Source organism: Canis aureus, chromosome 9 (assembly GCF_053574225.1).
Source record: "Canis aureus isolate CA01 chromosome 9, VMU_Caureus_v.1.0, whole genome shotgun sequence".
In the NCBI taxonomy this organism is placed as follows: Eukaryota; Metazoa; Chordata; class Mammalia; order Carnivora; family Canidae; genus Canis; species Canis aureus.
This window is the reverse complement of record NC_135619.1, coordinates 54,597,682-54,625,537: the sequence shown is the minus strand read 5'-3', so window position 1 is coordinate 54,625,537 and position 27,856 is coordinate 54,597,682. Positions and strand designations below refer to the sequence as shown.

The window sequence follows — 27,856 nt, the reverse complement described above, 5'->3', positions numbered from 1 at the left end:
AAGGAGCTGCAACCCACCCTGCCATTGAACGCCCCCTTTTTCTGAACACTGCTCAGACTGGACCTCACCCCAGTTAGAATTAGCATCATACTTACTTTCCAAGGGCTCTTCTGAATGAACACCCTTTTTTCCCTTCCCACCCTCTTGCCCATACACAGTCCATCTGTCCTGAAAGAAAACACCCTCTAAATATTATCATTTCACATGTAGATAGGTAGAGCTAAAATACTAATATTTGGGGGACTTTATATATATATATAACTCTGACTACATGCATGGATGATTAGGACTTTCAATACAGCAACAACAACAACAACAATTTAGTAAAGCATGTATAGGTTGCCTCTAGCATAGGAAAGCTATATGATGTAGCTTATTCTGGGTTTCCACAGGTGATTAAAGGTCCATGACGCCCTTGATTTTGTGTGGACATGTGCGGCAGGAGGGGGACATTCTCCTCTCGCCCTTCCTCTTGGTATACAATAACTGTGTTGTCAGAGTACATCAAAATAGGTGGGGGTCTTCTTTACTTCCCAATGTAGTTATTTATTTTGTTGTCTTTGCCAGAATGCTTCCCATTGGAATCGCTCTCCCCTACATCCCCCTTCAGAAAATGCTTTTCAAGCTTGTAAAAGCAATTTCGTGTATGGATAACACAAAAGACTGGCAGGTTAAACATTATTAAAGAAGCCCTATGATTTGTCACCTCTGACTATTTTCAGATGCTAAATTGCCAACACACCCTAAGCTGGAAGGCTGGAAGACCGGTAACCCCAGTTTTCTGTTTGTGGTTTCACTAAAGTTGCATTAGAGGTAAAGCAAGTCAGACGAGGGCCATGTTCAAGGTCATGGATTTTAAAACAAGACCAAAAACAAACCCAGAGAAAATGCATCACTACCTTGGTCCCTAATCCCAGTTACAGTCTGGAACAGACAGTCCACATTCCTTCCCTTAATCAGAACCCTTAGTAAAGTAGCTGGCCTTGGTCCTGACTTGGCTCAAAGGCAGAGCCATGAGTAGATGGCAAAGAAGGAAGAAATGGGCAAAGTTCTGCTCCAGTTAGTAATGAATACTCCAGGAAACTCCAAGTAAGCATTCCTCAGATGAATTTTTTGCCACAGAAGCCATTCGACCTTACCAAAAAAGTAGATGAGACAGTCATAAGCTTGTTATCAAATATTTATGAAGCAATTTACAGTTTAATTGAAATAGATAGGGGCTTCCGACCCCTTGAAATGTATCCCACAGAACTAAAAAAGATGTTATAAATGTATTTTTAATGAGCAAAATAATAATCTTAGATGATTCAGCACTGAAAGGATTACATTTGCAAAATCAACTCTGCTTTTCTGAGATTTCCCTCTCTTTCAATAAATTGCATTTGGATGCAAAATTCAGTCAGGATTTCAATGAAGACCAATTTTAGCTGCACTTTCTCTATGAGATTCATAGTCCCTCTGCCAAGAAATACCCCCCAACATCCTCAGGCCTCTGTAGCCCTGTCCAGAACTGAGAACTCTACTTAGCGGCATCATTGGTGATAGACAGACACAGTCACCTTCACAACAGAATCCTTGGCTTATAAATTGTGTGCATGTCACAGTGAGTCTAGCACCCAGACCATGGAGGAGCTCATAATCCTTCTGGAACATAAGGTGCTTTGCATATTTAGCCACCACACATGGCTGGGGAGGATTGTAATCACCATTTCACAAATGAAAACTGTGGTGTGGCAAGGTTAAATGGTTTGTCCAAGGGCGCTGAGGAAGCTGGGTCTCACAGCTTGGAAGAGAAACCCTCCAGGGTTGCTCTCCTCTGCTCGCACTGACCAAAACAGCACAACCAATGTTTGAGTAACAGTTTGGTTCATCCCCCACTCAGTTTAAAGGATGGAACTGGGGCCCAATTCTATTTTAGAAAAGTGTTTTCAGTAGAAATGAAAGCAATCCTTTCTCTGGCTAATTGGAATCACTCTAGAATGGCAACGCAGTATATGGAGTGGGAGAGAATCAGAGAAACAGACTGGCTGGTGAGAAACACAACCTTGCCCTGCTCCCCAAAGCATGAAAATGCTTTCCTTCCACTGACTAAAGCCTACTATGTACTGTGTACCTGCCCATCAAAACTGTCAAAAGGTCATGTTTTACTTTTTGGTCTGGTCTCTGCAACTCAAACATATCACGCCCTTATATGTTAGCAAGTGGACATTCGACTTGGACCCTCTAGACAGCTGAGCTGAGTAAGCATGGATGGGTGAAAGAAAGCAGTAGCAATTGTATCCTTTGGCCTTCGAGGAAAAACAGTGATTCAAAAATGTCCAGTTCATGGGTATTAAGATGAGTGGGGGGTTCTAAGACTTGTATTATTTGGTAACGTCACCATAGATAGAAGAGAATCTCCCAACCAGGTGGCTTCCTCAACATACTTAAGTGTTACAATGGGTGTTTTGAATACTGTGTGGTCCCAGCACCTGTGAACCTTCTCTGTTCACTTAGCAGTACTAAGGAGTTACTCTTTTCTCAAACAGAAAACATATGCAGACACCTGTCAGTTCTTACACTTTCATATTTACATTAGAAGGCATTAAATCAATCATACTGCAGAAGAAAATTTGATAAGCACTTTATGGAAATTTGCACATGTTTTCTGATTAATAAAGGATGAACACTGTCTAACTGGGTTATAACAAATTCACAAGGAGAAAAAAAGCAAGCGCAAAGAGCAACCCAGAAATGGGCATTAGCACAGACCCTGGCTTTTATAGGAAATGCTTTTTATCTTCACTGATGTGGGCTGGTGAGATGTTACTATTATACTGCTATGACTATTATTATTAGTCATGAGATTGAAAACAACTTCACTTGGCTAAGGCTTTCTGAGAGCATTGTCACCTGACGGAGTTGCCTGCTTAGAATCGGGAAGCGATGTGAGTTCTCAAGCACGAACAGAACCAGGAAAGGCTGCTCCAAAGTTGACTTTTTTATTTGGGTCCTTCCACTTTCCAGGCCTCCCAGTCAACTGAAGAGCCTCGGAGGTAGAGACAGGGGCAATATAGTAGGACCACCGCACCAAGGAACAGAGAAACAGAGGAATTCAGAAAGATTCCAGCTAATTCATTCTAAGGCTTCAGATTAACATAACAACAGGGAAAAAAAAGAAAGGAAGAAAGAAAGAAAGCAGAGGAGGGGCAGTAAATTAAAAGGAAGGAAAAAAAGGAAGGCTTGTTCTGGAAGGAATTAAAGTCATGGCATCATGGCAATGGCTAACTTAATTAAAAAGATAAACATATATTCAAAAAAATGAGGAAAATCTAGTAAGCTGCAGAAACAAAACATCATCCCTAATTGAATTTAACAATAATACAGCAAGATTCAAATGTAATTAAGAAAATGATACAAAGGAAAGCAGGATAAAAGAAATGAAAGTATTTATAACTTTTATTATCTACACAACTGAATTTTATTTTCTGGAAAAAACAAGCACAAGTGGAGAATTGAAGTATGAGGAGAAACATATTTTCATAATTTTCCTTGTGAAACTGCAACGATTGGGAGAGTGTTAGACGTTGACAAATCCAACCTGTATCTATACCCTTCCCCAGCTCCAGCTAATCCAGTACCTGCTCCACAAACCTCCTCCCCAGCTACCCAAGAGGAGCCTCCGGGCACTCTCTCCCCTCAGCCATTACCTGCCGGAGGTTGCGTGTCACTTTGACATCGTGCCAGGCGTTGTCGTTGAATTTTCCATTCACTGGCTCCACAATGGCCTCAAAGGCCCCGGACCCCAGGTTAATGACCAAGGAGACCGCACCATCCTTCAGAGCCAGGTTGACATAATCAGCCGACTTGCCCGTGTGCAGGATGAGCCCGTTCCGCTGCCAGGTCTTAAAGGAGAGGGTGATTTCATCACTGCTGCTCTGGATAGGGTTCTGAGACAGGTCGTAGCACAGGTACTCTGAGCCTCGGAAAGTGGCCACATTCTCCTCTCGAGCTGCATGAAAAGGAAAGAGGAAAGGAGTTAACACTTGACTGGCATGAGTCATCTGTATGCAAATACCAAAGAGAACATGTTCCCTGGGGCATTGCCCCTACCAGTGAGCTGATATCGGCAGGAGCTCCCTCCAACTCTTCCACCAGACCTGTGTCTAGGTACTAGGGAAACAAGTGAAGACAGTAACTGCAGAGAAGCTATATATCCTCACAAGGGTAGAAGACCAATGCAATGGTGTAGAAGAGCTTGCTGCCTTTCCTTCCCATTTTCTCAGAGAAAAACCTAGAGGGATATTTTATGCAAAATGGCAAAGTGAGGTTTCCATTGCTTTTGCTTCAATGATGGTTTTCAAATGCTTGTACAAGAGCTGGTTTAGAATGGATAATTAACTGTTCTGACAAAGGGATCTTTAGCTCTAGGTGCCTTTTATTGACCAATAACTAAAAATCAATTACCCTGAAAGATCTGGCTCTAATTTCCATCCATCAATAACCCAGCTAACTTCGGTTTCCATGATAGAGTCCTGAGCCCAGTGGAATGTGATAGCATTATTAAATAGGAGGTTGGATCTGCGAAGGCGATCAAACAGATGAGGGAAAGGGGATAGAATAAAATTTGGTAATAGACTTTGACAAGACAGCAATAGCTCCCTTAGATTCAAAGGGATCTCTGTTGTAGGAGTCTCCTAATTTAGATGGCCCTGATCAGACCATTCTGTTGAACATCTAAGGGCCCACAGGGTCAAGAAAGCATTCCCCTGGAGCATATATTCCCTTTCAAGGCCTCACCCTGGGATCCTCTAATTCCCTACCAAAAGAGCCCCAGGCCTGTTTCCAAGGCTTCTGCAAGCCTCTACTCTGGACTCATTTTCCAACAGCAAATCATGCCATCAGTGTGCATACCTCAAGGACTGAGGACTAACAATGTAGGGCCATTTTCAAGGATGTAGACAGACCTTGGCCACAGGGACATCCATGTGCATTTATATCAGAGTCCTTGTGGATACAGGATAGAGTCAAAGGTTGACAGAGGAAGGAAAGAGGCCAGCGGCTGACAACCAGAGGGGCTGGTTCTTCCCATGCTAACATTTCCCAGTGCAGAACTCTGAGGAACCAAAAACTCTAAATGTGCACCTGGCTTACCAGGTAGTTCAAACATGTATTTGTCAAGGTAATGACATGTTTTACTTAATCATTTGTTGATGTAATTTCTAATTTCAAAATATAGCATCTGGACTTTCATTTGTCTTCCTGCCAAGCAGCCTGACTTAGAATGGCCTACTTCATATTGGAGTTGGCCAAAAGCTATATCAAAAGCACCACATTAATGAAAGGAAATGGGCAACAATACAGGCTGAATATATGGTTTCCCATTACAGAAGGGGAGCTACAAAAGAAGGCTGAGCTAGTTCTATTTCCTCTTCTATAACTACACCTCAGTCTTGGTAACCAGTCAATTCCACCTCAACTTAGATCCTTATCCATCATCACAGCCCTTGGTAAGTCACTTAAGTAAAATAAATATATTCTCATGATTAGGTAAGAACTATAAAGGTATCACTCATCATATGGGAGAGATGACCACCCATTACATACTGTATTAAACTAATTATAGCATCATGACAGCCTTAAAACATGAACCTCAACTTTGTACTCCAGAAAATTAAAGAAGAGATCAGACTTGTCCTGTGTGTTCCAGAGGGTCTCAATGATATGTGTCTACTTGCATATTTCTGCTTATGTGCATGTGCATGTGCACACACACACGCACACACATACACACAACACACTGGCATAAGCAAAAGGGACCTGTACACATATAAATGACCACAGTGTATCTTATATGTATATATAAGTAGAAAGTATTACTTGGCACATAACCCATGTCTGATGTTTTTCACCAAAAATAGCCCCCCCCCCAAATCATAGAGCAGCAATTTGATACCATCTATATGTTTGAAACAGATTTTTCCAACACCCTAGTACCCTGTATATTGTCTTTTCTCCTCTCATTTCTGAAAAAACGGCTTTGTTAAAATGCAACTGGAGGGTGCCTGGGTGGCTCATTCATTTAAGCATCTGCCTTCAGCTCAGGTCATGCTTCCAGGGTCCTAAGATCAAGCTCCCCTTAGCAGGGAGCCTGCTTCTCCCTCTCCTCCCAGGCTTGTGTTCTCTGTTGCTATATCTGTCTTTCTCTCAAATAAATAAATAAAATCTTTTAAAAAGTGCAACTGGATAAGCCTTTGTTCAGTAGACCAAGAGGTAAGCCTGACCTAGAATAAAAGATGCCAAATCAAATGCAGTTATCACCACTAAACTCTTTTCCTATGGATGTAAATGTGGACAGAGCCAACTGCTATGCCTGTCCTTGGCACCACATGTAGTATAGTAACGGATGTCTTCTAAGTCTTTTAAGTTAGACCTTAATGTACCCACTTAACTGAGATAAAGGAACAAAGAAATGAGTGCCTCTAAAAAGAAGCTTAAATTAGTCATTGAGTACCCTTCAAAGGGGAATGGTTTGACACAGAACAGTAAGGCACCAGGATGTTATTTGATGTGCTACGTGGTGCTTAATATTTGTCATGTAATTAAATCAAAGAGTATATAAAAATAATAAGTTTTGGAGTTTATAAGGGATTTTAAACTTGCTTGATTTAATGCCTTTTTTTCTTTTAATCAGGGAAGAAACTGACAACTAAGAATAAGTGAGTTGCCCAAAACCACACAATCCGTTTGTGTTACTCTGCACTTCTAGTGCCTATCTGTATTTTTCTCTAAATATCCTTTTACCTATCACTTTGGATGTACCACATGCCCTTACTCTACCATTCAAATGGCACGAATATTTATTCAAATGAAACAGCCATGCATTAACCCATTAACCATCCCAAATCTTAGATAAATTGAGCCAGAAATTTATTTCCCCCCACTCTACATAGATGACACTTACTCACCAAAAGTAATGTTTCCCTTTCCCCCTGGAATCTGGGTGTGTTTAAAGCAATATAACTTGTTTTATGTGGAAGCCATAGAAGAAAAATGACATCATTGTAGGGAAGAGAATATCACAAGAAATAAACAAGAAATAAAACCAACATGAGAAATAGTCTATGTAAAACACATGCATATTTATGCTAATTTCCATGCAAATTTACCAACAAAGATTTTATGTAGCAGAGTGTGTCCCTTTGCAAGTTATCTAAGGAAAATTCTGTAACTGTTCACAACCTTCACAATCTCTTCACTCAAGCATGAATTTTCCCAGTTTACCTCTTCCCTGGGCTGGAGGAGGCTACCAAGAGCAGCATCACCCCAGATGCTAGTATCTCCTCCACATGTCAATACACAATAGACACCTGAAAACTACCCTTTGAGTCATATTATAGATAAGCAAAAGTGTGCCATTTTTAATGCATAGGATACATTCCTGACAGTGTGGGGAGGAGAGGCATTGGCAGTACATGAACTGGTCTTTAAAAGAGCAAATGAGGGGCATGGAGGGAAAAAGGAGTAAGAACTTGAAGAAATCATTCCTTTGTATACTCTCACAACTGATTATCTCTCCTAAAATCCTAATCTTAACTTCTTTCCACTAGCCAAAACTTAAGCACTGTCTTATCACCTTGAAAACCATACTAAATTGACAACATAACTAAAAGACACAAAGCTAAATAGTGACAAACACATTTCTAAGCCCATTCATTTCTCCAAACTCTCCACTAGAAAAATATAATATTGCCCCAAATTTATTTTCTATTCTTAGTGTTTATACTGAGAAGGAAGTTGAAGAGACAATGCAGTCACCTTGTATGTATTCAAGCTAAATAGGTAGAGACAATGGATGCAGTGGATTATGTGAGTACACAACAGCTTAGCATAAAGCTCCAGCCTGGCAAGAGGGCACACACTGACATGGCTAATGGACTGTTCAGATCCACTTAAATTATATCACCTCAAAGTTTACAATCAATTGTGTAAGTGTTAAAATAAAAATGTTATTCTCACTGCATGGAAAGCAGGACTCCATTGTATGACAACAAATCATTTCCCCATTATTTCTAAGTGTCCAATTGATTAAACATTAGATGCAATCTAGATATGTATAACCCAAGATTTTAAGTTAGCTTGTATAAGATATGTAAAGTATGGATCTTTCAAAAGGCTTGTTAAACCAAGTACTATATATAAATAGCATTAACAAGCATCTATTCAATTCTATTTTCCACTCTTTCCCCCAAAAAAACATCCAACTACTGATTTATATAATAATATCTCTATTTCTCTGAGAAAATGCAAAACAGATTAAAATATTCAGTGTAATATGTTTTTACTATGCAATCTAAGAAGTGTGGAGAAATGCATATCACCATTTAATTGGGCTTGTGGTTTCTGATAGCTTGATGTCTCAGGCTTTGAGATCAAGAAATTCAGGCTTTACTCTGAAGGTTACGAGGAAGGAGGCTATGAGGAGTCACGGCACAAATTTATTGAAAGGATGGAGGATCTGATTTGTATTTTTAAAAGATCACATAATCTTATAAAAAGATTTTGCAACTCAATTTATGTTGAGTTGAGAGGGAACTGAAAGAGCAAACTAAAAGTAAAGAGTCCTGTTAAAAGATGAGAACATAGGGGCACCTGAGGGGCTTAGCTGGTTGAATGTCCTACTCTTGATTTTGGTTCAGGTCATGATCTCAGGGTCCTGAGATAGAGCCCCACATCAGGCTCCATGCTCAGTGCTTCATCTGTTTGTCCCTCTCCTTCTCCCTCAGCTCCTTTACCCGGCTTGTTCGCATGCACTCTCTCTCTCTCCCTCTCTCCCTCTCTCAATCAATCAATCAATCAATCAATCTTTTAAAAAAAGAAAAAAAGATGAGAACACATTTCAACTACTTTTCTAGGGGTGCCTAGGACTGGTTCAACCTGGATGTTGATACCCTTCCCAAGTAAGGTTTACCTTTCCCTGGGCAGTAATGGAAGCAAAGGATTCTTAGGAGAGACAATCCAGGAAACTGAGAGGCAGAGGTACTGGCAAGCCACAGACAATGGGAGAACCCAGAGTTTGGACACTTACAATCCGAATGCAGCCATGGAAAACCAAGGACCAGAGGTAAAAATTGAGGGAGAATCATAGAACATGAGACATGGAAGGCCTCAAGTTAGAACATGTCAGGCATGAGTAAAGGAGGATTCTAGGTCCATTTGCAAATACACATGCAGAGTTTCTTAAATGTCATATATTTCCAAATGCTTTCTTGGCCATTATTTGTAGCCTCTCAACACTCTGTGAGGTCTCTTTGCTGTGTTGATGCCAATGTGAGCATCTGGGGGCACGTAGTTTAGATGGGTTATCCAAGGCACTAAAAAGTATTTAAGTCAGTTCCAAAATCTTTGTCCCCTGATTTTCATTGCATTGGTTTTGCTACAACATCATACCACCATCTTGCCAGGAACTCAAACTCTCAAGAGCAACAGGTGCCTAGGACCCCACAACTGTTCCTACAACGGCAAGACATTCAATATGTCAAAAGGAGAAACCAATGACAATGACAGTTAAGAGTCCACTCAGGTAGCAGTAACCCAAGCAGAGGAATGGACAGTGGGGCTAGCTTTAGCCCAAAATTCTCTAGCAGCAGATTGAAGAAAGCCAAACTGAGAAGATTGCACTCTTTACTTCCATCAGAGAACCTTGGAAATGGAATCTTTAGACACCGCTTAGAAGAGCCTATTAAAATGCTAACCCCTCTGGAATGGCTACAACCACTGGCCCTGAGCAGAACACCTGCTGTGCTCCAGAATGGGAGTGGGAGCCAGCTTCCTGAGGCTACACCTCAGAGACATGGGCAAAACGGCTCTCATCTCTGAATCCTTTGTCCTTCAACTGGCCTCCATGCAGCAGTGTGGTACTTTAGTCAGTGCTGATGCTAAGATAACCCTTATTGGCTATCCTGGCCTGGCCCACCCTGGAGTTCATGAGGCATAAGAACACAAGGGCTGCTGCTGCCATCTTTGCCAGACAAGAGGATGTGCTGCAGTCCTAGGGCCAGCCTGCTGATGCCTTTCCCCTGATGCACAGACTCAACAGGAATGGATGGCACTGTCCATCCTCCGGTGGGGCAAATGCAGTGACAGGCTTCAAGTTCTCCAATTGTAAACTGATATATCACTCAATTCTTCTGGTCACTGCTTATGCGGCAAAAAAAAAAAAAAAAAGTCCTGATAGTGACAAAAGAAGCACTGAGCAGGTGAGCAGGTGGTACACTAAGCAGAAATTGATTTTTAAAGAAGTCCACAATTCCACAATTGCTCTGCTCATTCCTAGGGACACTGCAACTGCATATCCACTCAATTTGGAAAAGTGGCTTGAGTAACACAACAACTGGGGTAGTATGCTGGCAAAGGAACAAGTTATAAGGCAAAAGTGAATTTGTTCTTGCACAATTCTGTTCCCTTTCCACACAACCTGCTGAGAATCCAACTTCCAGAAAAAGAACTCCCACTTCTGAGGGATCTGTCGGCAGACCTCCAAGTTGGCAGCTAGGCTATGAGATTAATCATATTTGCCAAAATGAGGGAAAAGCAGAAATCCTTTTACTACAGTAAATTCTGCTGTGTGTCACCTAATGGTAAGTCCTGCTAGAATTAGAGAAGGAACATGCTGAGTGAGAAAGGCAAAAAACTGTACAAGCGTGTGCCCCCATCCCAGTTCTTGCTGCCCCCTTTCCCTCATGATATATTTTAGGGCCAAACAAAGCATTTGGATAGATCAAACTGCAGAGCCAGTCCCCAAGGGAAAATGATGAATCCTTAACCTGCCACATCCCATCATACAGGTATTTTAAATGCTATGTACCAGCAGACAGCAAATTGCGTCGCTATGAGCAATCCCGCACTACAAAAGAAAACACATAGGAAATCTGACCTCCTGGAGCCATTTCCAAGCTTTAGCCTCAGATTCTCTGTAGGAAAGATGCAACAGAGAAATAAATGGACTTTTCCACGCTGCCTGGGTCACTCAACTAGCCTGCAGATGTTTCTTGAAAGTGATGAGAAGGAAAAGAGTAAATCAAGTTGTCACTTGGAAAATAAACAGCTAGCATCCTGGCAAGGGAAGCTGCCTTGGTCCACAAAAGAATGGCCTGGAAAAATCACGCTTCACTGAAATCACTGGAAATCTGATGGCATCCTGAAGACTGTATTTCTCTCGGCTGCATTACAATAAAAGTTAAAATTTCTGTTCATTCATTTAAGGAATAAGGATTTGCAGGTGCCTACTATGCACCAGCACCAGGTGATGTGTCCAGTGCTGAACGCACTTACGCTGCATGGCAGCCCTGTAAATAGGAATAATTAGCTGATATTTTACTGGAGAAACTGTAAAAAGAAAAAAAAACTCAAATGCCTGCTAAGCGCCAGGCCCTGACATAGACTCACACAAAACAGAGCACCCTCCTCTAGCCCAGGGTGTCATGTGACTGTGGACTTAGTGACATGGAGAGTAATGATGAAGACAGACCTGGGTTGCAGAGCCAGCTCTGGCACTTAGACCTAATTCTATGAAACCTTAGCTTACTACTTGACCTTTATTCTCTATCCCTCAGTTCCCTAATCTACAAAATGGGAATAACCAGAGTACATATTTCATAGAGTTTCTGTGAAACATCAATCAGATAAAGTCCATGGCCCAGTTCCCAGGCACAGACTTGTTAGCTGGTAGCAGTGGTGGTGGTGGTGGTGGTGGTTTTGGTAGTAGTAGTGGTAGTGGTGGTGGTGGTAGTGGTGGTAAGAACACACACAAGTAATTACAATTCAGCACAGCAAATGTTTAATAGGTGATATTGGCATACAGAAGAAGGAATAATTGACCCTGAGAGTTAGTGAAGGTGCCACACAGGAGGTCAAACTTCAGCTGTGTCTTGAAGTTTAACAGTTCACCATACAAAAATGGGATGAAATTCTAGTTAGAAGAAACGGCGTATTCACTGGTGTAGTAACTAGAAAAGTAGAGGGTGTTCATGAAATGGTGAGAAGTTCAGTGTATAATGGGCATTGTAATGAGTACATGAGAGCAGCCTCAGAATCAGGCCAGAGTCTTATATGCCATATCTTGAGGCACTGGGGATGGAGGATCAACAGAGGAGAAGAAAACTTCTTGAGAGCGGTACAATTATACTTAACTTGTATTAGGATTTCAATGCGTGGACAGGCTGCTAGAGTGGTAAAGAGGGATCCAGAAGACATCTCTGTGGTGGAATGGATATTGCTAAGAAACCGTGGCCTGAGGTAGTTGTGTTGCATATGCCTGCCTGCCCACTTAAAATAATTTATGTAAATGCTGTACATTTTATTTTCACTTAACCCCCTGATCTATAGGAATCAAGCTATCATTATGTTTCTTCCACTACAGGTTCCTCATTTTAATTGTTGGTCAATCAAACATGTATTGAACACAAACAGGACACTCTATCTGGTAAAGGAAATTCCATTTCCCTGTCCCCACAACTCCACAAGAACATTTCCTCCCCATTCTCCAGAACAGAATTGTTTTCAAGTAACACTCGAACCTTCTTTCCTTTACTCATTTGCTTTCCTCCAATGAGAAGTGATTCATCCACTTGGGGATAGAATAAGGGTCTGACATCCATAGGTCCATGTTTCTTAATTAGGTGGTCACTATTCCCACATGTCCTGTCTTTCTCACTCCTTCAGCCTTCCTCTAAAAAGTTCTCCTCTAGGTTCTCCCATGTAGCAAATCCATCCGCATGGACTCTGTCCCTGCAGAAGGTGGCCTGTGGTTTCCTAGCTCTTCTCTCTAGGGCTGAGTGGTTGAGTTTAACTATGGAAAAATCACAAGGAAGCCAAATTTGTTTGCAGATCAAAGCCACACTCTCTAACACAGCTCTACCAGCAAAAGAACTGATGTCTGGTTCCTTGACCTGATCACCAATTTGACTCTTGTGTCTATTCCTCAATGGATTCAGAATGTTATGGTTGTCACCTCAGACAAGAAAGCAATCCAGTCCTTGGATTGCTTTCACTCTGGAAAAATAACAGACACATCTGGAACCACATGAGGTCAATGACAAGTAAATATATCAATTTTAACAATGATTTAAAAGCCAGCTCTATGCCACAGTGTTTATTAAGATCATTTCTTAAAGTTACATAGAGGATATGGGTGATTATGATGGAGAAGAATTTAACCGTAGTTGTTCTCCTGGATATAAGTTTTAGACTGAGATTTGAAGTTTTGGGATTAGAAAAAATTACGGAAAATACACACACTCACAAATCTACATACCCCCTTGCACCAGTCCAAAAAGAATAATATGAATGTTTATATTTCTTTTCAAACTGATTCTTTTTCAAAGTTACACAATAACTAAGGTAATTATACTGGAGTACCAAATGCCTCATTGTGAAACTGTAGTCCATGGAATAAAAAAAGGACAAAGACAAAAAAAAAAGGTAGTAGGAACAAAAGCTGGAGAAGAGAGGATGGAAGACTGTAGTTCTAATACAAACAGAATTAATAACAATGAGAAATATTCACTATGATTCTAAATTAGGAAACAGATCATCTGAAATGATTTTTACACGGGTACATACACGGACTCTACTACCTTAAATTAGATATTCACTGTATCCACATATACTGTTCAGAAAGGAATATTAAAAGTCATGAAAGGTTCACAGAATTTGGAAAAACTCTCAGGGATATTAAGGTATTTAGAAACTGAGTGCCTGGGTGGCTTAGTTGCTTAAGTCTCTGACTCTTGATTTTGTCTCAGGTCATGATTTTAGGGTCATGAGATTGAGCCCTGTGTTGGGCTCCACAGGGAATCTACTTAAGATTCTCTCTCCCTCTCCTCTACCTCTCCCCTCTCTTGCTCTCTTACTCTCTCTCTTTCTCTCAAAAAAGATATTTAGAAGCAATCAATATGGGTTTTAAAGCCCATATGGGCTTTTAAATTATTTATTTCTGCAAAATATCTTTCATCCAAGATGAAAACAAGAATTTTCCATAACCAATCATCGCCATAGCATCAGAAGAGGATGCTCTAATTGACCTCCAGCCTCAGTAAGTCTGTAACTAAATTATCTTGCTGCTAAAACTATCCACCTTTAGTATCCAGAGAAAATTAGCCAATTTGGTATTATGTGAAACTTCCTACAGATATTTCAGGAGCTCAAATGGTTCCTCTTCCTACAAGAGGAATGAGCTCTAGAGACTGTCAAGCTTCATCTGGTGATCAACGGGGAAGTATAAGGTGTTAAAGGTTTTTACCCTATGTTTCCTTCACTCAGCCCAGAATATATAGAAAATAATGTACATAAATTGGAGGTGGCCAATAAACTTTGCCTCCACTAATTCATACACATACACACACACACACACACACACAATGATCACCAACTATTATGTATTACAGTTCCATTCATATGTAACAAGAATAGAAAAACACAGAAGCAATCTACACATCAGTTTCAGGTAGTGTTTACTTCTGGTGAGGGAGAGAAGAACTGGAACCAGACAGGTACTCAAATAAGACTAAGTCTTTATAAAAAGGGTATAAAGCAAAAATGGCAAAATATTAAGATGTGTTCAACCTGTGGAATAGCTAAACCAACGTTTATAATATTTTCTACTATACAGACTACATGTTTGAAATATTTCATACTGTTTATTACAAAAAGTTAAATCTCTGCAGATGATTTTGATGAAATACTCAATGGCCCAATAAATCCTGAATGATTCTTTGTTTATTTTACACATTGATGTCAAGTCTTCAATCATCTCTTGTGAGCACCAGTTTTCCACATGTTTTTGAAATCTCTCACGTATCCCTGAATGTGTTAAAGAAAGACATGTGGAATTGAATTGGAATGCAGCTGAACTGATCTCAGTGACTCTAACATCATGAGTTCATCATCCTGCCCCCCACTGCCTTCCCCAGTCCTGGAGACTCATGGCTCAGGGCACTGGTATCCCGGAGCAAAGTCTGGCTTCTTAAGGATAAAGGGAGGAAATATTCTTGGGAGCCGAGGAGCAGAGAATACCTGAATTTTTTCCTGAGCAAGTACTCAACAGCAAGTGCTGAGAGTCGACCCAGGGTATGTCACAAGAACATCTACACAAGCCTCCCAACACTTTTTGCCTCCCACAGCAGAATACAATCATCCTAGTTCTTTAAGAAAACCCCACTGAGAAACCTGAATCTGTGCCCACGTCTTTGGCCTCCCCCTGCAGCAGGCAGCCCAGTTTCTCCTTTGTTAGCACTGTGGCTCTAGCCTACAAGTCTAGACAGAGTGGCTTGTTAAAAGGCCTTGGAGTCAATGCCTGGACAAGATCAATAAGGCTTTTTATGACACAATGAAAACTCTCTATTTTGTTAAATGCAGCTAATCTACCATTTCTGCAGTACTTCTGAAGCTTTCAGTGCTGAGCACTACAGCCCAGGTGATTAAAACCCTGTTCAGTGACACAAACTGGGGAATTTTGCCAACATGGACATACAAATCCTAGAAATTTGTGCCATGTCTTCTTTTATAGTGAGGTGTGCATCTCCTTTTCCTACCAAGAAAATGTCTGTTGAGAAAATAGGGGCAGATACTAATAAAAATTAAAACTGCCCCAATCCAGAGCTCCCAGGAAGAGAGGGACAATGTCCCAAGTCTAAAGTAATTAAATGGGGATCCCTGGGTGGCGCAGTGGTTTAGCGCCTGCCTTTGGCCCAGGGCGCGATCCTGGAGACCTGGGATCGAATCCCACATCGGGCTCCCGGTGCATGGAGCCTGCTTTTCCCTCTGCCTGTGTCTCTGCCTCTCTCTCTCTCTCTCTCTCTGTGACTATCATAAATAAATAAAAATTAAAGTAATTAAATGAAAAAATCTGAACCCAGGGGTCAACAAAGATGGGGTACGTTGAAAGGGGGTGAGGGAGGGAAGGGTAAATTCTCTAAAATGCAGACAGACTTAAAAATCAAGTGACCTGACTTAAGAAGCCTAAATAAAGGAGAAAATCTTTAGTGACTGCAAATTCAATTATAATACCAATAGTGTGCATAAAGCTACAATAAAGTGTTTACTTCATTGTCATCATTTCTTCATCTCAGACTACTAGCAGAATCTTTTTTTTAGAGTAGATTCTTTTTGCCATAGTATAAAAAGGGCAGGAAATTAACACTCATTATTATCAAATCTATATTATGTTCTAGACTTTTACAGAGAGAGAGGCCCAGTTAGACAAATAATATCTACATAGTATTTGACAAAAATTAACCAAGACTGGTTTTGATGGTTTAAGATACAAGAGTTCAAAACATTTACCATAAGAACCCAAGCATTATTAACAGAGATAGCATATCTGGGATCATACGTCACCTGAAAGAGGAGCTTTTCTACTGGGATACTTAGTATAGTTCTTGTTCAACTCTCACAAGAGTCTTGTGAAATAAAGTTTTACCAGCTTCACATTACAAATGATAAAACAAAGGTTCACAAAGGTTGAAATAACTGTACACTATCACAGCTAGTAAGAAGCAGATCAAAAATACAAACTAAGGTCAACTTCCAAACACTATATGTTGTCCACTTGGTCATGTAGCCTCCTGGTGAGGGTCGGATATCTTTGCAAAGATCTCTGTCAATAATATTCCTGCAGGAGATGAGCTACTCATTTCTTTAAAAATAACAAAAACACACATTTATATAGCATGCATGTCACATTTTGCAACCCACTTTCATGTACATTATCTAATTTTGTAAAGCATCCTTCTACAGCTTCTAGAGGAACATCTATCTGCCCAACAAAGCTTGGTTTTCAGCAAATACTGAGATGTATTAACCACACACTTTGGGATATGAACACAGATCAGAAGAACACTAAGAAAAAAAATGTAGGAATTCTGCACATTTGCAACACTGGAAATATATAAATGCTAAAACAAAAACCACTGAATTATGAGAGCATAAATAAGGAAATCCATTTTTGACACACTGAATCTAAAATGGAAACCCTCCTTCTGAGTCAGAATGATTCACAAACCATTTACAGATGCTGCATCACCCCCAATAAGCTCACTAAAGCTCCAGGGCCAGACAGCTGGACTCCAGGTTATGATAGCAGAAGCTATAGACAAAAATATGCTCAGGGTTTGCAGAGGAGAAAAAAGTTGACCTATGATCAAAAAGAATACAAAGGAACTGGCATTATAAGACTCTGGAATAGACACTCAAATTGTAGCTTGTATAGTCATTTACAGAATGGATATTTACAGCTCTGATGTCAATAAAACAAAAATTCTAACCTTCTCCAGCAATACTAGTTAAGATTTATCAGTGATATTTTAACCATGGGTTATGATAAAATAATAAATGATCTGGATATCCCAACTGTGGTATGAAAATACTGCATAGGAAATTCCAGACTTACAGAAGTTAGGATATATGTACATCACAGCAGTTGGTCAAGGTTTCTGACCAGACTTTGTAAGTGAATGAGCCAAAACAAAGAAAGGTAAGAAGACTTACAGTATACTAAAATACTGTCCAAGACTTAAAAATACAAAAAAGACTGGCAGCTAATTCCTGCCAGATATTGTGAAATTCCCAGGAAGACGTCACCAAAGATGCATTCCAATATGGTGGCAGTTGAAGTCTAAAAGGAAGTTGACTGAATCTCATTCTCTGATTTAAAGAATCAGAATCTGTCTTTCTCTTCAGGAGTCACCATATCATGAGAGTTTGACTATATCAACTAATGAACATGTGCATGAGACAGACATCAGAATGCCCTTATCATAATTCACAATGAAAAACTATCAAAAATTCCTATAGTTCACTTGGACTTGGATCCAAATATTGGTTACCAGACATTAGCCTCAGGTAAAGTTTTCACCAATCATGGCAACAAGGAAAATATGGACACTATAGAACATTTTTAAAATAAAAACTATATTTACACACTATTCATTCATGCAACAATTATTTACATAGGACCTACTCTATGCTGTGCTAGACATAGAGAACATGGAACTTTCATCCCACTTCTTTCTACTTTTTTTTGGTTTGGGAATCCTGTCTTTTTAAAATGATGATGATGACAGATGAAAATTGTTAATGTCCTTAGTTGGCAAAATAAAAAGTAGTCAACACAATTTTACTCCTTCCCTTTTCTATAAAAATTTCTCTTGTCAAAATCCAAAAGATTGAAGAACCAGTGAACCAGAGAATCTTCTCTTTGTACGTTCTCAGTCAGGTTTTCACCAAAACATGGCACTCTCACAAAAAGGGGTTGACCAGGTGCTTCAAATAGAGTAACCAACCATTCTAATTTGCCTGGAACCGAGAAGTTTCCCAGGACATGGGACTTCCTGTGCTAAAATAGGAACAATCCCTGGAAAACCAGAATGATTTCTCTACATGGCTCACATGTCAAAAGGTTAAAAAACATCAAGCAGATCAAATAAAAACCCTCAATTACCTAGAATCATTGACAAATAAAGGGTCTTGAATTAACTGGGCGCTTTTGCTAGTTGTGAATTTCTGACCATTTCAAATTTGACATTCTGGTTTTTAAAGAACATACAATCACAGTGACAATATAAGTAATGCATTTATTGCTATGGTTTATCACTTTTTATGAACTTTAAAGTCAATCAAAGAATAACCTAAATCCCCTTTGAGGATTCAGAAGGCTCTTTAGAAGTTCACGCTCCTTAGAGCATCTACTCATCAAAAATTATCACTGTATACCACCATGAATAAATAGCTTCTGCTTTCCAATTGTTTGAATTTGGGATCGTAAATGTCCTCTGTATTATAAGTAACTGATTAGGCTGTATGGAATGATATGTGTAAACAGTGGTGTTCTCTTCAAAATTGTTAGGATAACTTCCAGAAACGGGCAGAAACTTTATAAAAGCTTCAGAATCACAGCCTCTGGTACACAACTGGTTGACATTAAAAGGTCTACTTTTTTTTTTAAGATTTTTATTTACTTATGCATGAGAGACAGAGAGGCAGAGACACAGGCAGAGGGAGAAGCAGGCTCCATGAAGGGAACCTGACATGGGACTCGATCCCAGGCCTCCAGGATCCCACCCTGGGCTAAAGGCGGCGCTAAACCACTGAGCCACCAGGGCTGCCCCTACTTTTCATCCTTGAGCACTGCTCATTCTTTCTTTCCCTCCCTGCTAAACCCACTAGCCCATACCCCAACCACCTAAGACTACCCACCTGCTGGGGCCTTTAGAGCACCACTCTACAAAAGAACAACCATGCCCTGCTGCCCTCATCTGAAGTAGAAAAGTAAGAACATTATAAAATAAAGGAAAAGGAAAGAAGCTAGTACTTACTGTTCCTCCCCTATATGCCTAGCACAGAGAATGGCCCTTTACAAATATACTGTGTTTTAATTCCTAAAATGACCTTATGGAATAGGCATTATCACCATTGTTTTACTACCACAAAAATGCCCACAGTCCCTGAGTGAGGGTGATGATAATGCTCCCAGCTACCTTTTTTGAAGCTTGCTGTTTACCAGGGGCTTTGGCTCTGGTTTACTACTATGTAGATAATATTTGATATAATCTTCACTACAACCTATTTAGATATCATTACCTGCAGTTTTCAAAGAGAGAAGCTGAGATTCAGGAGTTCCAGACTATCCAATTAGAATAACAATAATTGACAATGAGGGAATTTAGAACAAGGTTAAACTTGGGTCTAACATCAATCTCATCACTCCTTTGAATGCAGTGAGAGTCAGGTTTTGTATAAAAGGCTCTGCTTTGGGATCAGAAGTTAAGCAACCACTGTGTGATCTTCCAGGGGTTCTGTGGTTGCTAGTCGGACAGGAACCCTCTTTAATGACTCTCTCAAGCTGGCTATGCTCTAGTCATTATCCTTTTGGTTCCCTGGACGGCAAGACAATAGAAATACCAGTATCACCTGATTATACACCCTCCATGGCCAGCAATATCTACCCAAACTCCTCCTTATACACAACCTCCATTGGTGCTTGGCACCAATGAAAGCCAAATTAACACAGCTGACTGACTTTGTGTAATTTGAAGACTTTAAGTTACTCATTCATTCATTTATTCACTCATTTAGCAAATATGTATTGTGCTTAGCATGTAGTAGGTTGATAGTGAAAACAAATGAGTTACACCAGATTTTAGCATGCCACATTTCTAAAGTATGCTAAGGTAGAGAGTGTCCTTAAATCAGCTCATTATGAAGTTTGATGCCACATAAAGAATTATGCAAATCAATGGCATTATTATCCTATATATGTTTTTTTCCATTCCAGAAGACATCTACATCTACCATTTCTTTTAAAGCTCTGCAATATTAGATCATGAATTTCCTGATAGCTAGGCAATATGGATGAATTCTAAGAACTCTGACTTTGGATTTACCTCAAGGCACTTAGAAAAAATAAAAAAGGAATTAACTTGTTTTCACATCTGTGTCCAAGGAGAGATATGCTCCTCACTTCTACTTTGCAGGTAGAGAAAGGTAAAATCCAGTTAGTGATGGAAGGTACTTTTAAAATCGTATTTTCTACTTCTTTGCACAAGTCTAGCATAGTTTTCCTAAAGGAATTATCAACAGAGCCAAGATCAGAACCCAGGTTTTTTTATTTTTATGAAAGTGAGTTAGTTGCAAAATAACTATGAGGTGGACACAGGAATCCAATAACTACAGGGACAACTTCAGATGGTGGTCTCCAGGATGGTGGATGTCTAATTCCCAGGGGAGAGTCCATTCTCCAAGGCTTGCATGTGTGTCTCATCCAGATGCACATTTATATCAATGTCCCAGCATCTGCTGACTCTGGCCAGCATCTGCCCCTAGAGAAGGGGTCTGGGTAAGTAGTCTGCTACTCAGTGCTTGTACAGCTAAGCCACTTGAGATAGGTTGCCTTTTCTACTCTTTGAGCTTCTTTTCTCTTCCCCCTGAAGCAGTGGAGACTGACTTAATGACTCCAAGGCAATCTCCTGAAGGCTTTATCAGCAGTATACAGCCCTCCTCTGACAGCTGACCTTTCTCACTGTGCTCAAGTCCAGGGAAAAAACAAAAGCACCAAAACAATTAAAAGCAGTAAAAGGGGAGGGAGGAGGGAAAAAAGAAATACTGGCTTCATGCAGAGCAGCAACACAATTTTTTTTAAAAAGAAAAGAAAAAGGAAAAAAGGAGAAGAAACAAAAGACAAACCAAGACAGTGAAAAGGAACAAGCACAAGAAGATGGGATTCTCCTAGTCCTCTTTATTCATCTTTCCAATGGCTGCAGAAGGCACAAGAAGGCTGTAAATATATCTGAGAACCATGATGATGAGGGAAAATAAAGAGGACTAGAAAGGGAAAAGCTATGGCTTGCAGTAGCTTCTGATATATAAAATGCCTCTCCACTTTCCATGGGCCCTAACAGGCATTCCAAGTGGTACGGATGCTCTCGATCTCAGGTGCTCTCTCAAAGAGAAGCTTCTCATCTCAAAGACACAGATGAGCCAACAACCTGGCAACAGCCTCATACCTTCTCCTCCAGGTCCTCTGTGAGTGGAGACTGCCCTCTGAAGTCCCTGTAAACACATTCCTTTAGATCATACCCCCTTGGCAAACTGTATCCCTTTCTCATCTCTGAAATACATGGGTAACTTTTTCCTGATATTGACATAATCCAGATATGGAGATATGTACATATATCCGCCCATCCACAGAGAGGTCAGAGCATTCTCAATATTTTGCTCTCAAATTATAAACAAATATACACATCTAAAGGCAAAAAGGAATTTTTTTTTTAACTTTTGATACTTATTTTGACGGGAGAAAACAATGATACATCCCTTTAATTCTCTGGATAGTCTAAGAAGTGCCCATGATGACTGTTTTCTGCATATCTGTGAAAGACATGTTTCATTTCCCTGTCTGTATTGAATATGAAATAAACTATACAGACACAGGTGGTTTATCAGACACAGCTGGGGCTCAGTGGTTAGAGAGGTGAAAGAGAGCTACACCCTCTGGTTAGAACTCATTATTTAACAAACTTCCTAAAGGGGAGTGAATTTGAGAAGAGTATTGTATTGCTACAGGTCAAGTTCCTTCTCCCAGGATCTAAGTGTTTCCCTAGATTCATTTACTCTAAGTGGTTTGTTCCCTTATAAGCTGCTTTTCACTTGCCATAGGGCTGCACTGTTTAATAATAATGGCACCAAACCCATTCTAAAGCTTTGGCCCCATGGCACACATCATACTTACCTCCTTGCTTGGACATCTCATGCAACTATTACAACTCTGAGACATGAGCTCTGTAGCAGTCTCTATTCTACAGATGGGAAGGTTGAAGCTTCTTACCTGTCCATGGCAGCTCAGCTGGTAAGAACCATCATTAAGGACTCACAACCAGGTTTGGATGACCCCAAAGCCTTCACTCTTTGCCACGCTGTCCTGCATTGCCTCACCAGGTAACTCTGAGCCTCATGCACACATGGAGCAAGATCGATCTCCTGATGCCTCATCTAAAGCCTCAAAACCCACTTCATCCTCCCAGAGATTTAGGCCTAAGGAAGTTCTAAAGCTATGGCTGATTGTCAAGTATCATTTCTCTTTCACTTCCTGAAGAAGGATTAACCTGTGTCTTGACAGTCCAGAAGTAAGTTCTTGTGTGTATGGCCTACTTTGTCTAAGTCCGTTCCAGATGCAGGCAATCCAGGCTAAGTCCAAGAGGTGATTGCCTCCCTGGAGAGCACAAGATTGTTGCAATGGCCTTCCTTTGGCACAGGATATTAGCATACCTGGTCTTGTATCAACACTAACTAAATTTTAAAAAGAAAAGAAGAACACAACCCTAACCTCCCTTAACAAAGCATAGTGCTGACTGACATCTGACTGAGATCAATACCCTTTGGAAGTGGTGGGGCAGGAAAGAGGCAAGTTCTTTTATTTATGTGACTGATATTCCAATACTGATGGAGCTTGAGTAAGAAAAAGTAACCCCTCGTGCTTTTCCATGAAAGACATGCACGGTCTTTTTCTAATTTACATTCTTCATAACCAGGAGAAACTTTTCAGTCTCCTTAGTCAAATGCCTTCATTTTATAGATAAAGAACAAGAAGCCAAAGAGGTCATGAAATTTGCACTGGGTTACAGAGCTTGTCAGATGCAAAGCCAGGGCTCTAACACCATCATCTGACTCCTAAGCAAGAGATCTCATCCCCAGGTTGTCAGCTTTCTGCTCTCCAATTTTGCCTTCCTAGACTTCCTCTCCATCCTCTGAGGATGGCATGTGTAAACAGAGACAGTCCCTGCTGATACTGAGACCTTTCTATGAAACCTCACTTACTGCACTTCCCACACTCCTCCAGCAATTGGAGCTGTGGCTGCCCCTTCCCTGCTGCTCTGTAGGAAGCCCAACAGTCCCCTAATGCCCAGGGCCCCTTCCTCAGTTTCTCAATTCTCTTCTGGAAAAGCTGTTTCAGGCTCCTCCCAGAAACAGATGCCAGTTGGAAGTATGTCCACTATGTGCAGCATTCAGCACCCAGGCCCTGTCTCTGTGTGGTAGATATGCCTCTCACCAGGTCGGTTCTAAGTAAAACTGTTCAAGGGACAACCTCTTCCATCTCCTCCTCCACCCATACCCTTAATTTTACCTCAAGTGCTTAATAAGGACCAAAGATCATTTTATTATGTTAGGGACATAATAGTTACTTCGCATGTGAGAAGAATTTGCACTTTTTTAAGGAAGGGGCATTGCTTGACCCAATGGAATCAAGCCATAATAATGAAATTTCAACCATCAGAAGGACTTTTTTTTTTTTTTTTTGGTTGGGGTTACTCCACGGAGTCCCTCAAATTACATCTCCTAGCAACTGCCAATTCTGACTCTGCATAATGCTTGCCCTGCCTCCACTTGAGGTAGAGAAAGCATTTTGACTATTCAGCTACACATGAGAACAAACAAATCTGCAGGTGTCAGCTTTCAACCACAGCCCAGAGAAAATCCTATGTTGGGCTGCAAGCCAAGGAGAGGGCACAATAATCAAGGATTCATTATGTGTCCACTGGGTGCCTGGCCCTATCACCACAAACCTCCTTTCCAATCACATCCTTATTATTTCCCTAGTTGTGTGGTGGGGGGAATTTGTGCTAGTGTAAAAAATGGTATCTACTATAGTCAGTTCTTCACGCTCTCTGCATAAAGACAGGGAGTTTGAAACATGTCAGCAAACAAGTCAACTGGCAATTTGGGAGTCATCACATGTTGGTGGACAAAGAGATATTTTACACTTTGGAGACAGCCCCAGGGTTTTCTTAAGTAAACACCACCCATTTTTGAAAAAGCCCTTTCCCTGTCCTAGAAAGAGGGAAGGGTTAATAATCAAGGCTACTGAAGAATTCTAAAGAACAGAACTATAAATTGTCATGAAATATGAATTCTGTAGCCCAAGAGTAAGGAAAGCACAGAATTAACACACAGAATATATAAAGAAAGGTAGTGCTGAGACATTATTCAAGGTTTGCAGTTTGGACAGGATCCCGTCTTTCCTTAGAAGTCATTTCATTTTTCAGCAAATCACTTAACCTCTTTAAGCTTCAGTTTACTCATCTACAAATTAAAAATAATAATTTCTAAGTCCTAGGCTTGTTGTGGAAACTAAATGACATAATATATGGAAAGCCTTTAGCACTGCACCACAATCATTAGTAAGTAATTAATAAGTGGTAACACTTACTATTAGCAGCTTATAAAAATTACACTTTAAATCTTAAAATAAGTCATATTAGTTACTTCATAGGAGTTTAGTGCAAAAAAAGCACAACGATTTCTAAGACAAAGCTTCTGCCTTACAAAGTTTGCAAAATGAAAATATGGAAAGGTCGAGAAATACAAGGACCAAAACAGTTCTCCCACAAATCTTTCCATCCATGGCCCTGCCAGGTGAGAAGCACCTGCTAACCCCCAAGTGCACCTCCCCTATTCTGTGCCCAAATAAGCCTGCACTCACAGGTGCCCTCTTTATACCACTATGAGAAGCAGCATTAATTATAAGCTATGAAAGAGCATAAAAATCAATGGAATACGATTAGTTTCTGAAGACTTCTTTCCAAAGCTCAAGAGTGCTTTGTGGGACCAAAAGGAAAAGAGGTAAGTCCCCACAGAGATTTCCATGTCTCAACTGCCTCTGGTCATAATGAAAGGATCACAAGAAAAATTGACTGAATTTTACATAATAGTTTCCACTCCAGAAATTGTCACAAAACAGAAGGTGTAAGATACACTAACACATTTATTCAATACTTCTGCCATCACGATTTTCAAACATTTTTATTATCCTAAGTCATGTATGGGTTTGTCTTGGGTAAGAATTGAGAGAAGTGGATGCTATTTGAGAGGTGGCCCAACCTGAGATCTACAGGCCATCCAACATTTCCAAGTAATCACTCACTCAGCAAGATCACAGGACACTGACCCAGCTCCAACCTGTTCTGCCCTTTGACTTTAAATTATAGAAATGAACTTCTTTTATTGCCAACCAAAAAAGTGGTTGGTTCAAAGAAGAAATAAATGTCCAAATGTCCAAATTCATTTTAGGGACATCAATCCATCTTCTTCAAAAGTGGTAGATTTTTAAAAACTTATACCAAATAATAGGCACAAGTGAGCAAATTCATCAACCAAAACAAAGGGCACTGACTGAGGTGAAAACTAATTATCCAAGCAAGGACAACAGTGCTTACATATAATTTAATAGAAAAAAAATCTCATTCATTGCTAACTGGAAAAAAGATCAGTGTGACTGAATTTAAAAAACTAACAAATGCTTTTTGAGAGAAATGCTGATTTATTATCTCCAAAGACATAAGGGAAAAAAGAACTCTGCTACATGTATATGGGAATCTTGTAAGCAATTCAAACATGGATATTTTTTGTAATTATTGCATTTGTTATTTCAATACCAATAATTGTCCTGAAGTTTTGGGGATTGGTGCTAATCTCCTGACTTGACCCCATGAAACATAGTAACCATTTTCTCCTTTTGTTATATAAATCCTGCATGAGTGCAAAGGTAAATTTTAGCCTCACATGACTAAATTAAGAAAATATGTAATTAGTGAAATCAACACCAAAGGGATTTTATTGACGAAAAGAAAATGCTAATTGTCTTATTTCTTCATGCTTCTCACCTGGAAATCAGAAAGAAATTTCTCCAGATGCTTCATATAACTGAGGGATCACACAAGAGCCACAGAGCTCAAAAATACATTCCTTTGTTGTTGGTTCTCTGCCTTTCTAGGTCTGGAACTAGACTGAACAGGACTCAGAGATAATCTTCACTCAAGCTCAGGGTCTTCCTTATCCCCACAGCTTATAACTCAAAGGAATTAAACATTCCTTAAAAACATTGGCAGGACCTTCCAAAGTTGAGAGAAAACTGGGACTTCTAGAATCACAATCCCTCCCAAATTGATGGACACTCTTAAATAATTTGTTATTTCCTGGGTAGTTGGGAAGAGCTCTTGTCCTGATTCTAATGGTTAAACCTATGTGAACTTGGGAAGTTTCTTAAACTCTCTAAATCTGCCATGGAGCTGTGGCTCAGTGGAGGTGTGCTGTGGTGGTTTTTTTTGTCTGTTTGTTTTTTAATCTATAAAGTGGATGTAATAATAAAATAATGGTAGGTGTCACCTATGCTGTACTGAGGTTTACACAATACAAGTAAAACATTTAGAGAACAGCCTGGCATAGAGGAAGCACTTGAAAAATCCTCTTCCTTCCTATGTCCTTATCATCAGTTTACTTGGCCTTCAATGTAATTTCTATCACCATAAACCAAGACAGTCCCTTCATCATTCTCCATATTCTGATTCCCAGGCACCAAGAAACACCATCACCATCCAGTCCTGGAGAGGACATGCCTGCTTTATCAGTGATTCCCCCTTGTGCCATATCTACAGTCCAGAGATGCAGTAGAGGCCACCAGAACTCACATGTACCTCTGATAAAGAATTGTTCATTTGCTAGCTGCTCTATATTGATGTGTTTACTGTGAACAAAGACATGAGAGGGAGGGGGAATAAATCAGAAGCAATTCAAGCAGGTTATTTTTCTAGCTGCCTAACACATTGTTTGCATGCAGCTAAGGACTGTGCTATCCAACTATTACGTCAGGGCTGGGGCGACACCTCAGTAGACATTCTATCTCTGTCTGAAATGATTCAAAATAATCTCAACATTGGAATTGTTTCAAATGTGCTTGGTGTTTTTCTCCTTTCTTCAGGCTCTACCATCAGTAGACCGACCTGCTAGTTGATTCCCAAAGGAATAAAGGTAAGTAACCCCACATCTGTTAAGATACCTCCTAGACTTGTTTCACCTCCCAAGTACTATGACATTGGGGATTAGGGCTTCAATATATGCATTTGACATGGAGGGAGGACACAAACATTCAGTTCATAGCAGCAAAAATAAATGGAGAGTTTTAAATAGAATTTTAGAAGCAGGGTCATCCATATGAAAAGGTAATACCATGGCAGCCCCCCCCCTCCAACCTTTCCCTGATGTTAATGGCTTTGGATCTAACATCTTATGACTCTTAACTGAGGTGAAGGAAGAGTTCTACAGAAAATGCAAGCATCAGGTGAAGACTTTTTGCTTCTGGATAATGCTCCACCCTTCTTGATGGAATTTTTCCAGGAGATGATCTTGGTTTCAAGAGTAAATGTCAGCTGAATAAAGTTTCCAAAATTTACTGGTAGAAAACAGCCATCATATTAGGGAATCATACGCAAAGTTACAGGAATCATCAGAGGTCAGAGAGAGAAGCAAGGGTCCTGACGTTCTAATGCTA

At 40.2% G+C, this 27,856-nt stretch overlaps 1 protein-coding gene across 20 annotated transcripts in view; it reads right to left on the bottom strand.

The window, feature by feature from the left end:
* The window catches only part of NRXN3 (neurexin 3), a 1,534,711-nt gene that overhangs the window by 1,088,006 nt on the left and 418,849 nt on the right, over window positions 1–27,856 (bottom strand). For all 20 annotated transcript variants that reach the window (XM_077910198.1, XM_077910203.1, XM_077910191.1 and 17 more), the window contains one exon: window positions 3,690–3,991. In XM_077910198.1, the coding sequence (XP_077766324.1) occupies window positions 3,690–3,991 (302 nt within the window). The remainder of the gene's footprint in view (window positions 1–3,689; window positions 3,992–27,856) is intronic.